The sequence below is a fragment of the Syngnathus acus genome, chromosome 3 (assembly GCF_901709675.1).
Source record: "Syngnathus acus chromosome 3, fSynAcu1.2, whole genome shotgun sequence".
NCBI lineage: Eukaryota > Metazoa > Chordata > Actinopteri > Syngnathiformes > Syngnathidae > Syngnathus > Syngnathus acus.
Window position 1 is genome coordinate 11,600,531 of NC_051089.1, and position 17,340 is coordinate 11,617,870.

Consider the following 17,340-nt stretch of genomic DNA (forward strand, 5'->3'; position numbering starts at 1 on the left):
TTCAACATTTCTGCACTTTTTTGAGGACATGAATGGCCAAATTCACAGCAAGTGTTTGCGACAAATTTACCTGTAAACTAATGATTATGCAAACGACCAAAGGACTTTTCTGGTGTAAATCCAACTTTTAATTTCCGTCCATATATTTCAAAACAGGATATTATTTTAGATGACAGTGAAGATGTTTCAGAACATATTTTAGATGAAAAGTTATTGAAAGCCTTTTATTTCATCGTGACGTTGTTTTGTGACCCTGCGTCATACTTCACGGACGCATTCTGTAGAAGCCAGAATAATTATTTGTTGTGCTTGACGTGAACGACTAGATTAAAAGATTGGCTTTATAAACAAAAAAAGAATATGTACCTGGGTCTTAAGTCCCGTTGCGTCTGCGTGTGCGCGCGTACAGCATGAGTCACTCAGCCTTGCTGTGATTGGACGGCAGTTTTCGGTACGGGAGGGGCGGAGAAAGAGGAGGGCCTGGGGGCTCCCTGTCAATCTCCTTTGCTCAATTCATACGCTCATCCTCACATAGAGACTCATTGATGAGCTAGAGCTTCCAGTTCATTCATAAAAGCTGCGGAGGAAGGAAAGTTGTCAAGGGAAGGACAGGTGACTTCAAATTGTAAGTTTTGGACTTGGTGTGAGGCTGACTGGACTTGAAACTACATGGGATGTCCCAGTTGCATGCTGGTGAGTACCATTTATCTTGCAGTATAACCCAATGAATTCATCAGCAATGTGTCTAATTCTAGTTCATTTTTGTGTCCCATACACTGGTCATCACACAACAGAACAGTAACCAGGTACAGCTCATGCAGTCAGCCCAACGTTCTATTTGTCCTGCATGTGTTTGATGCATCAACAGTCCGAGCATGCTGAAGCGCACTAAATACAGCCGTCTGCACAACGATTCAAAAACTTCCTTGGACAACTGGTCTCTTTGCTTGGATTCTGATTTCCTCCACGATACACCATCCGTGTCAAGGGACTTCATACCTGATGAAGCCCTACAGCAAAGTCCTCCACTTGGACCACCCGGGGCCGGAAGTGTTGATCGACAGGCTGAGGGGAGTGTGACCAATCACCCAAAACGACCAATCGCCTTCCATTGCATGTGTAGCTTTCCCGGGACGGCCATCCGTCCTCCTTGCACTCGACACAAATGCAAGCAGTGCTCTTCAGTGGTCCATAGAGTGGTCCACCATCACATCAGGGTAAGGTACATGACATGACCATTCTGTTTATTTGGCCATTGTGTCAATTGGGGTTGTGCTATACTCCGTAGTCACCATCTCACACACTTCACTCCCTCCTTCCAGTCAGCTTTCTGTGTAGGCAGTAGTGACTCATCCTGGCTCGGCGCTCACCCCCACATCTCGACTGCTAGTGCGCATGCATGTGTGTGTGTGAAACTGGTAACCAAGAACTAAATGAATAGGTGTGGGTCTCACAGCTGCCAACAAGCACACCTATTGTCCTTAACTCTCCCACCCACTCACAACTTACACATTCGCACACGTTAATTCAACATTCTGGTGTTTGTGTGAAGCTGGGTTTGTTCTGTTACCTTTAGCCAATAGAAATACAAGCGTATGTGTGAACACCGATTAAGGTCAGAAAAGGTCATGCACGAGTAGAAGTGATGACTTGACTTAATGGTGACTTTTGCTTTGAATGCAAGCACAGTCTTGAGGTACGCGATCCGTGTAGACTCGCAGGGGTGTCAAACTTATTTTTATCGCGGCCCGCATCGTAGTCATCGTTTCCTTCGGAAATTGTCAACCCAAATAAATGTATGAACGTCTCATATAGTATCACCTACACAACAAACTGATGAATAACTAGTTTTCAAAACGGAGACTAATAAAAACTGCTCAAATATTAAAAACTAAACAATGTAATAATATGTAATAGTGAAAACAATGTGCTATTTCAGTATTGACACATGAATTCAATGTACAATTTGTCTTTGCGGGCCACATAAAATAATGTGGCGGGGCATATCTGGCCCCCGGGCCTTGAGTTTGACACCAGTGGTTTAGCGGCAGTGAGTGCAACAGTGCGCAGCATGTTATCAAAAAGTGAAGAATCCGTCAGAAAGAGGCTTCAAACTGTTTATTGCCACGTCCAGTATAAGTATACCATCTAGTGTCCACCTTTGACTCCTCTAGCTTAATCATCTATATTACATTGTTTAGGCGATGGCTTGAATACAAACGGTGTAAAAAAATGCGTAGACAGACAATTTATCCTCAATCACAATCAGATATATTTCATCCTCTGTATAGAACAACTAATATAAGGCCATGTTAACACTGTAGGGCACTGGTGTACAAATCCGATCCTTGAGGGCCCCTTTCCTGTATGTTTTAGAAGACTCAGTTACTCTGGGTTTTTCTTACCCTCTCCCTCTCTCAGTATATGGGTAGCGTGGAGGTGACCCAATCCATGAGAACCCTCGACTTTGATACAAGGAAGCAAGTAACACGGTAGGTTCTCCCGCTCCACTGCTACATGTCGAATAATACAAAGAACATTATTTTTGTTCCCATCTGTGCACTGCTAAAAAAAACATCTTTTTCAGTAACAGTAAATGAAATGTGTGACATGTTTTTCCTCGCTATTTCCTGGTGACGTCTTATCAGTTGACATGACCATAGCAACCTCTGTTTGCTAGATTACTGCACAAGGAATTGGCCGGCAAATCCAATTAAGTGAATTTCCTCCTAATGATCTCACATACACTTATTACGAAAGAGGAAGTAGGGGGGGGGGGGGTGAGCAAGAGAGAAACTTAAATCCATTATGTACAACTTGTCTTCAAGGGGTAGAAAATCTCTTCCCATAAAAAGCCAGACACTGACAGTAGAATCGTAAGCGTACAGTGGGGGATAATCATGACTTGATCCCCTGCTGAATTGTCAAGTTTGTTAAAAATAAATAAATAAATAAATCTGTAATTGTAACGCTTGTTTGTTGAGTATGATAATAGGCACAATACAGTATTGCCTCGATGGACAGAAATCATTCACCCCACCCATCCACCTGTCAATTGGCCTACTAAGCATGTTTTTGGGATGTGGGAGGAAACCGGAGTGCCCGGAGAAAACCCACTCAGGCGTGGGGAGAACATGCAAACTCCACACAGGGAGGGCCGGAGGTGGAATCGAACCCGCTGAATCTGAACTGTGAGGTGGACGTGCTAACCAGTGCTTCACCGTGCCACCTATTCATCCCTCCCATCGTCAAAAAATACGATCCAACTGAGGGCCTTAAAATATGGATGATTTTTTTGTCAGGGGGTATCCACTGTCCTTTAATTGCTGCTGCTCCTTCTTACAAGTCACAGTATATTTTGTAGAGTAACTTTTATTCGAGTAAGCGAGTCTATTTGGTCTTGCTCAGAGTAATAAATTAACTCTTGGAAGTAAAATATTGAGAGTAAATACTACACTGAAACAAAATATTTAATTCTAAGAACTAGGATAGTTTTGTCCTCAATTTTAAAAACAGAGTTTTACTCACATTATTAATATTATTTTTACGATGATGATTCTTATTAGTCAAATGCACAAAATTTACTGTGTACAGTTTATATAGTTGTGAAGCTATTTGAACAGGCAATTTCATTTTGTCAATGTTAAATAATTATCAGTGAAGGTTAATATATAACAGCAAGATGTGGCTTCTCTCTGCTATATTATATTGTAATATGATTATATTATTGAGTTACATTTGCAGGCTCATGACTGTTGAATTGAATTTTCCAACGGAGCAAGGTGGAGCTTTGTACCGCGTGGTCCACTTTTGGGAAGTCAAATGTATACTCTGATAATGTGTTGCATGGAAAAACGTCTGCATCAAAACTAAGAGTTCACAATGTGTGAAAACGATTGAACTTCTTGACTTAGCCGGATTCTCGGAATGGATGGGAACCTCATGATAACTCATCTGATGACTTTTGACAGCGTAGCGAGAATGTTAACATGCTCAAAGATCTGAACGGAAGCAAATTTGGCTTATACTCAAATGATTGTTCAGACTCTCACTGTTAAATCATTTTATAGTTGTCTGTCATCCTAGGCCTTATTTCATAAACCGTATTGCGTAACATTGACACATTGAAGATTTTTTGTTTGTTTCTGAAACCAAAACAATATTCTAGAGTAGCATTTTTTAAATGTTACATTTTGATGAAAAACAGTTTGTTCTTCCAAGGCCTGGCTGTGTTCATTTCTTGTTTGTGTGTGTGTGTCATGCAGAGAGGCAATCAACAGACTTTGCAAGAGAAACACCACCAAGACCACAGTGAAAACTAAAAGTGTAAGAAACAAGCATTTCATGCATCATACTGAAATTCATTCACATAATATACTGAAATGAAAATCCAGATATTTTCCAGTAAGGGTGTCATTAGTATACTGCGTGTGAGAACATTTAAGTTGTGTGTATGTGTTTTTTAGTAGCCGCTGAGAGAACATTTCAGAGTATACAACCAGATACATTTAGTGATGTCTGAGAGCATTGCAATTGTACGTAGTGACCACATAAAATTTCAATCACTAGTTTGAAAGCATTTATGTGTGAGAGCATTTCAGTGATGTGTGAGAGCAACAGAGATTTCATTTGTGTATCTGTGTGTTGTGTTTGTGTGTGTGTGAGACAGTCACGGAGGTACTCTTGTGTGAGAGCATTTCCATCGACTGTCAGCGTGTTTCAGTATAACCTGTGAGAGTTTATGTAGTGTGTGTGTGACAGTGTCACTATTGTGAGATTGTGTTGGCAATGTGTTTCCAAAGAGCTTTGCACAAATGAGCCCTTTTTCTGTGTCATTGTCAGCCTGAACACAAGCAGCTGTTCTGTGTTCTGGGTCGCAGCAACCTGCAGTTTTTCGGCAGGCGAGTCATCCTCAGCGTCTCCCCAGACACGCTCACTCTCATCGCCGCTTCCTCACAGGTGACCGTTTGAACTAGACACACAGTACACCCACATGAGAACTTATGTCATACAAACATTGCCCTTCTCTTTCTCTCACTTTTGCAGAGAATCACCCAACACGCCATCCAGGCCATTTCGTTCGCCTCAGGAGGAGACTCAGTAGGTTTTCATTTTCACGTGTGATATAGAGTTTGCGCTACTTGGATTGAATATGCAATGGCTTGCTTTGCTGCCTTTTGAATGATTTTTCCTGGCTAAATCCTTTAATTGGTGCTGCAAGGTCACCAGTGCAAGCTGCAGTGTCTTCACCTTTCAAAGTTCATCTTTAAAGCAATTACTCTTATCTATCATCCTGCGGGTTCCGTCCAAGTCAACATTATTTACAAATGAGACAAATTGGTGAGCCCGAGTTTCCTACACTGTAGGCCGATTGTTGGAAGCACAAATCGAAATGGCTCATCAGCAGCGGCATGCCATGTGGCTCAAATTCTGCTTGATGAACGTATTTGTAATTATTTTGCTTCATGCTTTTGGATTCAGCTATCAAATACTAAGTCAAATGAGAATGCAGCCTGCTTATTGATTTCTTGGTCAAATGGTCTTTTCAAAATCGACAAGCAAGTGCAGAAGATGGGGCACTCTGAATTTTTCGCTGGAGTTTTGCAGTGTTAAAAATGTAATTAACCTTTTTATATGTTGTGTTAGATTACATCCACAATCTCAAACAGCTTTAAGGTCTAATAAAAAAAAAAGCTTTATACATATAATTGTTTTATGAGTTAGAGGTTTAGCTGACTAGCTGACGAGTCCGCTCGACTACTGATCATGAGGATTGAAAGCTTGAGGTCGACTAACCACTAATCACATGTTGTTGGCATCTTGCTTTCCAATCAGCCAATTAATAGAACATTACTACTCGCCTGATTGCTGCCGTCATCAGACTGTACTGTTGATGTTGCTGTAACACTCAACTTAATATCGCGACACCAAGTGCCAAAGAACTGTGTTGAAAAAATATCAGGGATGTTATCGCTTCACTGAATTTGACTCGACTTTTGTCACGTTATTGTTGACTACAAAATAATCTGTATGATGATAATAATAATGATATTAGTAAAGTGTTATTAGTCTCACACTTAGAGGCAAGTTACCTCCCACGAAAGGGACAATACATTTGTATTTATTCTTCGAGAATAGTTTGATTTCTAATTTATTTTGGTCCAATTTTTACTTCACTTTATTGTGCAATACACTCAAATTGATTCATTATTGATGGAGATGAATATGTTTTTTTTATGTAGTATTTATTATAATTAATCAGCACATTTCTTTAGGAATAGCCTCGTTTGTCATGAAATAGGCTTACTATACTGGTCCATACCTCTATATTGGTCATTATATATATAATTTGAGATGATACGTGGTGTATAGAGTTTAAGAAGCACTACACTAAAGTATTCATATAGCAATGTGTTTGCAGGACATGGAAGACTACATTGCATATGTAGCCAAAGATCAAGTCAATCAAAGAGGTACAGCAGCTCCTTGTTTTGTCTCCAATCACAACATTGCACTTTGTATCCTAACAGTTTTTTTTGGTCTGCATGTAAGCATGTCACATCCTGGAGTGTCCTCAAGGCCGAGCAGCAGAGGTGATCCGTAGCATCGGTTGGGCCTTTGAGTCGAGGTTCAAACAGCTTCTTTGTCACACGCCGTTACTCGTCTCAGCTGATCCCAGGTATGCGTCATGAGTCAAGGCAAAGATTCTGTTTGCTGCTGTTGTCGGTTGCTTGGTTTTTCAATTTGTATATTTAGCCCTGCAGTAAAAGAAAAATTAAACTCATGCTACTTAGACAAATATTTCTTCCAAGAAAATGAAATGACAAACACACTAATCAGATTAAACAATAAGATGCTTTTATTTTCTATGTCACATTCATAAACGATAACTTGATATTTACGAACTAGTTTGCCCTTGTTCGTTCTAAGAAATTCATTTCATCTTGTGCGTGCAGATCAACGCAAATATTATGCAACAAATGGAAACCAGAGGAAACTTTAACAGACCCGAAAGATGCCGATGATGATAATGTTGATGTGACCAGTGAGCGTCATGACTTCTACAACGTGACTCCGGGGACGATGTCACCCTTTGGTGGAGTAGAGAACTTGTGGGTCACAAAAGCAGAGAAGGAAAGGGTAAGAGAAACGATTCAGAGGTGGGCTGTACAGGAGTGTGGTGAACCAAACCCCCTGATGGGGCTCTTTGGTCTCTCTACAACCATTGACAGCAAATAAAGCTCTGTTGAGAGAAAGACTTGTGAGAACAGTTGAATTCTTAGAAAACAATCGTAATTGAGTAGTAATTCTATTTTGGAAAGTTGACTATTCTATTTTCTTTGTAGATGATTAATTTAATTTTGCATGGAGAAACAGATCGTTAAAAAAGATAAATAGTCAAATAAGATTTCTTATGCAATGTATTGTTGTCTACCCATTACCATTCAGATGACACCCAGCTAAAAAAAAGTTACAAATTGATATTCAACGAATGCCTATTATATCTTGAATATTGTTTGTCTGAATGACTTTTTTGTTGTTTTAGATTAGGTCCTCTCCTTCTATTTCACTCTATGAGAATTGTTCCATATCACAGGATACGGATGCGCCAACAACAGGTGCACCTCTTCCACATACACGACAAATATTCCTTTCAATCAACATGTTGCCCATAATGCTTTCAAAAATTTCAAAATTTCGTTATTCTTGTCATGCTGAAGTTGTCAAAAATAAATATTTAAGTCAAGTACACTGGGCCTGAAAACCTATTAAAGTGCAGTAACAAACGTGTTTGTACCACTTCTTCATCAATTCTTACCGCTGATTGTTATTGATTTCCTTCAACCTTCTACTTTAGAGCCTTTGGAGTCTGAGATGAGGAGTAAACAATGTTCTCCTCATTGTAAAACTCACATCCAGCACCTGATCCAGGAGGAGGGTTGGTTTCATGGCAGGTGGGTCATGGCATTTTTAACATATTTTGTCTTTGCTTTGTCTACATAACTGTATGATTGTGCCTCCTGGTGGCCAAGGCAGACACACCAAGAAGAGCAGCAGAAGGGGGGTTGAATTGATTATATTAATTATATTTGAATGTTACATCGCACTATTTGTATGAAATGTGCTTTTATTGAGTTCTTTTCCTTGTTAAAAACACAAAATTATTGTTTTGGGGGTAGGCTGAAATGGATGAATGGCCTTTTTGTTCAATTAAGTGGAGAAATATTATTTGAGGGTAGCTCAATATGGATATTGTATGGAGCATAAGGCTGCAACAAACGATTTTAATTATTGATTAATCTGCCGGTTATTTTGTTGATTAATCAGATTTAAAGAAAACAAGTTTGCATCTCTATTTAAAAACAGGATATTTAAAAAAACATAAGTAAACTAAAATTCAATGATACGTTTGGTCTGTATTGTCAGAAAAAAAGGGCAAAAATGTTGATTTATTTTCTAAAGTAAAATCAATTTTGGGAATGTTTTATTTTGATTCAACACAAAGATAAGTCTGCATAAATGAAGGACTATACAGAAATAGCAAAATATTTACTGGTGAGAAATTCTGACAATTTTAAAGTCAATTATTTTCCTAACCGATTATCAGAAATGGCTATTGATTAATTTTTCTAACTGATTAGTTGTCGATTTATCATTGTAGTTTTAACGTAGCATATATTTTACAAGGCTTTCATACTGATTTTATATTTCTCAATAGCAATTTGAAATCGACTCTTGTCGACTCTTACTCCCCTGTGATCAAGGTCAGCTTTCCTTTAATATGGTGATCCTTTACTCAGGTTAGGAAGAGAGCAGGCCGAGTCACTTCTCTCTTGTAATGGAGACTTCCTGGTCCGAGAAAGCAGCTCGGCCTGCGGTCAGTATGTACTTAGTGGGATGGACGGAACCACGGTGCGACACCTGCTACTGGTTGATCCACACGGCCAGGTTGGCGTCGCAAACATGGCACACAAGCTTGAATCAGCACCTTCATTGTTTTTGTGTGTGTGTGTGTCAACAGGTTCGAACCTGTGACCAGGTCTTTCGTAATGTGAGTCATCTGGTCCGATTCCACATGCACAGCCAGATACCTATTGTGACGGGGAGCGACCAGCTTTGCCTCAAACAGCCAGTCCTGCAGAGACATTAACATGAACACAGAGGCACTCTTTACATCTGTAACTTCTATGGACAGCGGATTGAACATTTATTCCATATCCTTCATATCCAGAGCAAGGTCCATGAACTAGGACGCCATTTGTCCTCATGAGTAGGACAGTTCAGTGTACTAGTATTTAGACACAGTTTTAGTCCCCATTACAATCTAATTACATCATAATTACTTCAAATGTTAATTGTATTTGTAAATTGAACGTTGCATGTAATTCTACAAATGGCAAGTTTACTTTATTCATTTGTGTTCTACACATGGGCAATTTGGAACTCCATTGGGTACAATGTGCCTTTCTCTGTCGAGTATTTCTCACATCCACTTTGTGCCTGTTTGACTTTCTAAGCACAATCGCCAGTGATTTGTTTTTTGTTTTTTTTCACTGGGTATTCCAAATGCATGCTAGTTTGGTTTTTCATTTCATTACAAAAAGCAGTATAGAAAATGAATGGATGGATGAAATTAAGAAAGTAAAACTGAAAGAAAAAATTTGAAGGCAAGCCTAATTTCCATTAAAAACTATAAGATGGTGATTTACTATAATTGAGTACATATCAAAGGATAAGGGATTTTGCAAATCTTTAAAAACATACTTTATCTAGATGAGCTCATTTTTACACAGTTCTATTTTTAAAAAGAACCTTTAAAAATAGTATAGCCTTCATTCAGTATTGTGATTCTAATCTTATTATATTCACAATTTCTGTATTTGTAACACCCTTTGTCTTTGTGATATAATAGAAAACCTTGTCTTTTGTATAACATTCATTCGATGATACTTTTTGTCTTATAGAAAAGTAGTCATTATGTAGAATCAAATAAATAATCTTTGCACGAAGTACAGCAGCATGCACTCATGTGAATTATATTTGTCTCACGGCGAAACGTGACTGCCGTTGTGTTAAAAGTGATTCCTAAATATTATTTGGAGTGAAATACTCACTTATGCACCCCTTAAATTTACCCCCACCCAGATGACCAATTTACTTATCAAATATGACCGATAAAACAGTTTTTTTTGTTTGATCATAGACATATTTTGAATAGCAGTAATCACGCTATGAAGTTGTCCCTAAGCAACCCTGTTAATAAATGGGTGCATCAAAGGGAAATTTTATTGAGGTCTCATTCAGCCACAGGATGGCGCTAATGTCTTTCTTTTTAAATTCAACAGGGTGAAATCTTCCTTCCTTGACCCTCCTTGGGATTTCACAGGTGAGCTTGTTGCGACCATATAACCCTGACGTTGCTATTCTCTCGGTCACTTTCAAAATTTCCCCCCATTTTGAAGTAAAAGATAACTGGGAGCAAAAACTATGGCGTTCATTATTTTTGGGCCCCTCAAGAGAGAGCCACTGAGGACTTGTGATATTATCACAAGATTTGCATGCCTTCTAAACTTCCCACAATACTTTGCAGTGTATCCTCTGCTGGGTCCTTCACGCCATGCAAAGGTTAAACACAATAATAGTATCTGCGCCTTATCTGATTGTGTCCTTGCCAAACTAAGACTCAGAAATCCAAAAACAATCAACACTGAACATGTGCATTTCACTAGTCCCCCCCCACCCACCTCTTTCTTTCCACTCCCAGTGCTTTCCCAGCTTTGTGACATCCCTGCGGATTCTCTCTGAGTCACAGGGACCTCGCCCGAAGCTCCGCTCACCAGGAACAACAGTGTGCTTGCGTGTCAGGTATGTTTTTTTAAATCACGCACTGGGAGGTCACCACAAACACGTCAGGGTATCAATATGGAAAACCCTCATGAGCATTTGTTCCATATCACTGATATCCAGAATAAGGTCCACGTAAAAGTCCCAGTCTAGTATTTGTTTTGGTTTTGAGCATGTAACAAACAATTTTGTCAGATTCCCAAAAGGTTGCAAACAGTTGTAAACCGTTTTTCTTGTCACAACGAAATTTTGAACATGTCAAAAACAAGAAAAACGGTTGAAGCCTATTAAAAGTATTGGCAAATGTGGCTAATGTCTTACTTGCGTATGTACAGGTTTACTAGTACTGTCTTGGACGTCTGGTCTTGTAATCTACTAGGCCCAACTTTTATTTTTACATTTTGGCCTCATAATTTTGATACCATTTATAAGACACAAACTTTATTAAAAACGTCTGCTTTTTTTCTATGATTTAACAGCTTGTTTGAACTGAAGAGCTGCATTTTTAACATTGCTTGTGGGGAACAACTTGTGTGATTGACATTGTTTCATGAACAATGCGGTGTCTGTGCCAAATCTGTTTCAAAAGCTCTCTAATAATAAGAAAAACAGGAAAAGGCCTCGTTAACAATATGGAAGAATTTATGGGTTACCTAAAAAACTTCTTCTAAAAGAGTCTTAGACAAACATAAGCAAACCCTTTCCAATTTGAAGTCATGTCAAAATATAGTTTGCATAGTAGGATGTCTGCCATGTTACCATTTTCTGCGCAGTGCGAGTCAGTGAAGGTCAGAGTTTAGCAAAACTCTCAGCTCAATACCCAAATTAGCAATGCTGTTTCTTGGGACCCACATGTCATAGCTACATATACCGTATTGGCCCGAATATAAGACGACCCTGATTATAAGACGACCCCCTCTTTTTCAAGACTCAAGTTTGAATAAAGACTTTTTGAACATCAAATTTAATTTTTATACAGAAAATAAATACAGCACATCTGAAACAAATGATTATAATATATTCGAGAGGAAAAGCATGCTATTTTGCCTCATTTAAATCATGCAAAAACTGTCTATCACATGTTAATATCTAAACATTTAAATATGTAAACTAAAGTGCGATCACATTTGTAAATGAATGGCTGATGGTTTTTGAAATGTAAATAATCCAATCTACTGTGATAAAACAACAAAATTGCAATAACTGCATTAACCATCAAAGTGAAGTCTAACTGTAACTGTAGTCTTGAAACAAATCTGAATAAGGAAAAACACTGCAATAAAATAATGCAAACTGGTTTAAACTTGAGTAGCTGAGATCTGTCATGTCAGAACATTACTCCTCACAAACATCCTCTGCCTCACTGTGCTCAGTGTCACTGTCCTCACATTTTCTGTTATCTCTTCTCTTATTTTCTTCTCTTTTCTTTCTTACCGCTATTTTAATTTTTCTTCTTCGTGACAGGGGTTCGCTTTCGCCTGGGGAGTTAAGTTTGGCAGTCGCTTTAAAGATATCTGGCGCCATCTAGCGTTGTGAATGGGTATAACGTCTCGACCCCGAATGTAAGACGACCCCCACTCTTATATTCGGGCCAATACGGTACTGATAATAAATAGCGCAATAGGCTTTCATTCATCTATGACCCATTAAAATAACTGAATATTGCTGGTCATGATGGTACTTGGAAAACAAAGTACTTTTTTGGTTTGAGTTTACTCAGTGTTTTAAATCACATGACGCAAGAATACTTACTATGATGGACAGTCTCCAGTAAAAACAGCAGTGATGGAATATATTTCCTCTTGTTAATGTCAACAGTATTACACATGTACCCTCACCGCCCTCCAAACCCGACTTAAATTTATGACACTGTGCGTGTGGGTGTGTTGCGCTCTGATTCCTTTGCAGTACTGACTTGAGGCCTTCACTTTATTTACAAATATCACAAAGGGTTACCAGACTCTACAGTACCTTAATGGAATGATTTGAGTCATAAAAGGACCCAGAGTACAAGAGCATGAAATTGTTCCTCGGCTGAATGTTATCAGAGTCGTACAGAGTTCACATCTCGAAGGAAACGAAACAACAGTGGCAACACTAACTCTCATGGCACAAACCCGCTCAGGTTCCTGCGAGAACAGGAGGAGGAGGAGTCATATGAGACTTTGCAAACACAAAAACAAAGACAGCGTGTTGCGTGCGTGCGTCCGTGTGCGTGCATTTCAGATGTGACAGATACTGTGAAAGAGAAAGGGTCCACACTTTCTGATTGTGAATCATCTAAAAAATCAATCGTGCATGTTCTGGTCGTGTTATTCAGCATTGTGTGTCATGTGTGTATCATACTCTATGCTCCACCCTAGCATGAGAAATATTTTCTGATCAATATAGGGACTGTTGGCTTGGGAATGGGAACACACACACACACACACACACACACACACACACACACACACACATGCACACACACTTATGCACACACATTGGCACACACACATTGGCACACACACATATGCACACACACACATGTACACACACACATACACACTTGCACACGCACTTGCACAATGTGCTGGAGTTCTTTCACCTCGTCCAAATCTCCATCTTTCCACTGTCTTTTTTTTTTATCACTGCACCAATGGAAAATAGGTCGAAGTCATTAGCTTCTGCTTCGTGTGTGTGTGCGTGTGCTTGTGCGTGTGTGCGTGTGTGCGTGCGTGTGTGTGTGTGTGACACGTAATGTATGATGAAGGATAGTAAGGGAGTGGAAAGTTGCAGCACGAGGCAACAGACGGACTCAAGATATCAAAGTTCCAATTCTCTCTTGGCTGCTTCTCTGCCCGAGTTCATTTTTCTTTGCCGTCTTCTCTTCCACCTTTCGGTGAGTTGTAGTTGGAAAGAGGGACTGTATTACGCCAGCAACCACCAATAAATAGCTTTCTGTGTACCATCTTAATAACCATCATGTACTGGAAATATGGTAGCCATGGACAAGATCATTTAAAAAAATGTTTTATGCCAACAGTAAGATTAAATACAAATGTGTCGTCTGAAAAGTTCAACACAACTGAACAAAGTCCTACTTTTCCCCTAATTTCTTACTTAATGTTGTTTGTTTTTTTGGTAAATGTTGTTATATACTAACTCACAGCATTATTTGCTATTTTGAAGCCAATAATGTCTTAACTGTCGAAGTCAATTTTGACTTCCTATCATGATTATCATTAAAAATGACCAAAATGCTAACAAAGATTTTGTGATTTTCTGTGTTATCTGGGTCACGGTAAGCCACAAACATTAAATCAAGGCAAAATGGATTTTCTGTTTAAGTTTGACCTCTTTTATGCTTCCAAAACTGTCTTTTGTCAAATGTCAAAGGAAAGCAGGTGCTGCGAATCATACTTGCGCATTTCTTCCTTTCGAATGACGTTAGATGTAAAATATGCTTAAATATGATGGATTTTGCAACGATGATGTTGCGTATGCTCTGTACACTTTTTTTGTTTGACACACATTTCTCAGAGACTTTAGTTCAGTGCGCTTGCCAAACCGATGTTTCCTCTTTTCTGGTGTGACTTTCTCAAACATTTAATGTACAATACATTCATTATCAGTGCCACACAAATAAATCTGACAATTTGACGAATCGTGTGTGGTATATTAGGAGCTCCATGTGTCTATTTCCATGTTTATGGACCTCTACATCTGTGCCTGAGTGTCTCTCACAGATGGTGGCGGCAAACCCCTGACGACAAAACTCGACGGGGAATGTTTTCCATGCCTAAGATGGTCAGATTTGTGTGGGGGGAACGCTGCATAAATCACACGTGGAGGGAAGATGTGGCTGGATGGAAGCCAGATCGACCGTCCGCTGGGCCCAACAGGTGACAGACTTTGTGTGCATACAGCACACAAGAGACGAGCTCGCCATCGCTCAGATAACCCATCTATCTGTCTATTGAGTATGATGCAGTGCAGTTCTATAACACAAATGATATATAACGACAATAATCGGATGTCCTTAAAATTTCATTACTATCTCGATTATCTGTGTGCATTTTGTTGCTTTGGTAGGGAAAAAATGATGCCTTCCATAAAAATGCTCTGTGACGTGAACACTATCTCACGTGAATTAACTTGTTTATCATCCGTTCCCACCATTACAACAAACAGGAAGTGACTGCTGCTGACCCAAAATAGTGTCATTCATTACACCACTAATCATTTCTTCTCGGACGTTTATGAAGAGATTTAATACATTAGCCAAGGGGTTTATGCATCTATAGGTCATTTTCCCCATAAGGTCAAAATCTGTAGCTTCAGCTGCCTATTGCGTCAATATTTCATTCCCTCCAATATTCCTTTGAGGACCATAAACTAATAGTCTACGGTTCATCATTCCTATGAATATACTCATCATGGATAACAAAAGTCAAAAAAATATATATATATGTACTTTTACTCCATTTTAGAGCACGAGGACTTTTGCCACTGGTCTGAGATGTTCTGATGCAACGCCATCTGTGAGTTTCCCAATCAGAGCTGACGTCAGAGGCAGAGTGTGGCTGAGAAACGCTCGTTAAACGACTGATGACTCACGCTGAGGCTCCTCTCTCTCCTCCCCTCTCCAAAGACCATCTTCATCATTAAGGGTATGTCGAAGGTCACTGGTTGTAGTCTCCCATAACTTCTAGGAAGCAGCTTTCCAAGGAGCATGCAAAAGAAAAATGTCTGCTTCTATATTTGATTGTGCGCTGCCACATTAAAACTGTATGTGTTTGGGTGTGTACGTGAAAGAGATGGTATAACAAACCGCAGATGAAACTCAGCCCAAACACGATGATGGCTGCTGCAGATCGTTTTCTTCAAACATTGCACATGAATATTGGCAAAAGTTGTGCTGCACAAGACAAAAGGAAATGAACCGCGGCGGCCCGAGCCAAAGACAACACGCAGTGTGAGAAAGTCTCGCTAGGTTACAGCCCACAGCCCAGTGAGAGACTATCTCCATCTCAGCTATTAAGATCAGCCTTGGGAAATAAGAACCACACAGCCGAGAGCGGAGATTAATCCGAGAATGACTGCAAAGCGCATGCAAAGTTTTGTTGATGAAGGAGGATGTTTGGAATGTGTTGGCTTATTACACTCAAACGGTCCAGCGGGAACCTGGCGCGAGGAGACCTTCAGTTTTAGCACTCAAATAAAAGTATTCAGCAAAGCTCTGCGACATTCTTGCTAAATCGGGATTCTAAGATCAGCCATTTTAGGGAGGAAAAAAACCCCCAAAAATGACACCCACGCTTAAGCTACTAAACAGGAGTGAGAAAACAAGGGAGTGGGGGTGGAAGAATGACGATGGGGTGGGGGGAGCTGCTTTCCTCCTGGAGATGTCGCCTCCTCTGCGCTGAGGAAGCACAGAGGCCACGTCTGGCCTGCTTGGCGTCTTATTTGCTTCTTCTCGTGGATGAGGACCATGAATCATCAGCACAACAATGTGCTTAATGAGCGCGAGTCGGCGTAAACCTGTCGACACGTTGAAAAGATGGATGCACGTTAAATTCCATTAGGCACATCTGCCTCATCGCATATTGTTTAGCCATCAAAAAAATCCAATCATTTGAGTTTTATTGCTGCTCTCTATTAGCACAGACTCTAAAGTCAGCATTAATTTAGTGTTGTATCTCTGCCCCTCCCTGAAAGCTAAACTTACAAACGATGGTTATGCATTCGTCCAAGCATGATCCGCATTCCTTATTTCCAGTGCATGATTCGTAAAATTCCAACACTGGTGATTTGTTTTCCCTCCGGCTGTTTCAAATGTGAGAAACACAATCATATCATATTTGACCGCAAGTACAATTGATCGTGAAAAATCCATTTTAACATGCTCAAATGATGATACTACTGTAAGCCAATATCTGTCAAATCAAGCTGTAATTTATAACGTTGAAGTGGGATCGTACTATAATTGTCTTGGTTCCAGTGGATGCTTGTGGATCTGGATGAAACGTTTTACATCGTAAAAAAAATTGAATGGCTTTTTGGCAAATCCAAAGAACAGAATGTGTAGTGGATTAGGAACATTCTGTGGAATATTCTAAATCAAAAACAAGGTGAGGCATCTGAATACCTCCAAATGTTTGACTTGACCTGACCACCTGCTAATCCTTCCATACTTTTCATTTTCAAAGCACGTTGACAGTCAATTTTGACACAAGCATCCTCACAACTATTGTCCGTATCAAGTTGTGAACTACAGATCTTTTCATGTCCGACACGGATAAATGGCTTAATCCTTTGTCAAAGATTCAGAGAAAACATTACAGGAGACTTGTTTTTGCAGGTGCACCTCTTACACCGGTGCCAAGACACCCTCTGACCTCTGTATGACTTCTGTTTCTTAGGTGTAGTATGCACTGTATGATCATTTGTTTTCTTTCATGGTTTTAGGACACCCCATGACCCTTCAAAGTCCAACAGGTGCATGATACTGTG

The 17,340-nt window shown here is 39.7% G+C and overlaps 1 protein-coding gene and 1 long non-coding RNA gene across 2 annotated transcripts; both read left to right on the plus strand.

Moving 5' to 3' along the window:
- Positions 1 to 487: 487 nt before the first annotated feature.
- On the plus strand, positions 488 to 10,010 carry LOC119120130 (SHC-transforming protein 1-like). Its single transcript, XM_037246748.1, has 13 exons — positions 488 to 693; positions 795 to 1,217; positions 2,422 to 2,492; positions 4,266 to 4,326; positions 4,843 to 4,959; positions 5,047 to 5,100; positions 6,422 to 6,473; positions 6,553 to 6,679; positions 6,957 to 7,140; positions 7,547 to 7,619; positions 7,859 to 7,955; positions 8,802 to 8,949; positions 9,023 to 10,010. The coding sequence occupies exons 2-13, from the start codon at positions 876 to 878 to the stop codon at positions 9,149 to 9,151; spliced, it is 1,455 nt and encodes a 484-aa protein (XP_037102643.1). The 5' UTR covers positions 488 to 693; positions 795 to 875; the 3' UTR covers positions 9,152 to 10,010.
- Positions 10,011 to 10,772: 762 nt separating this feature from the next.
- Positions 10,773 to 15,645, plus strand: LOC119120143. The gene is made up of 3 exons (XR_005097471.1): positions 10,773 to 10,866; positions 14,574 to 14,729; positions 15,318 to 15,645. It is a non-coding gene; the product is annotated as an uncharacterized LOC119120143 (long non-coding RNA).
- Positions 15,646 to 17,340: the final 1,695 nt, after the last annotated feature.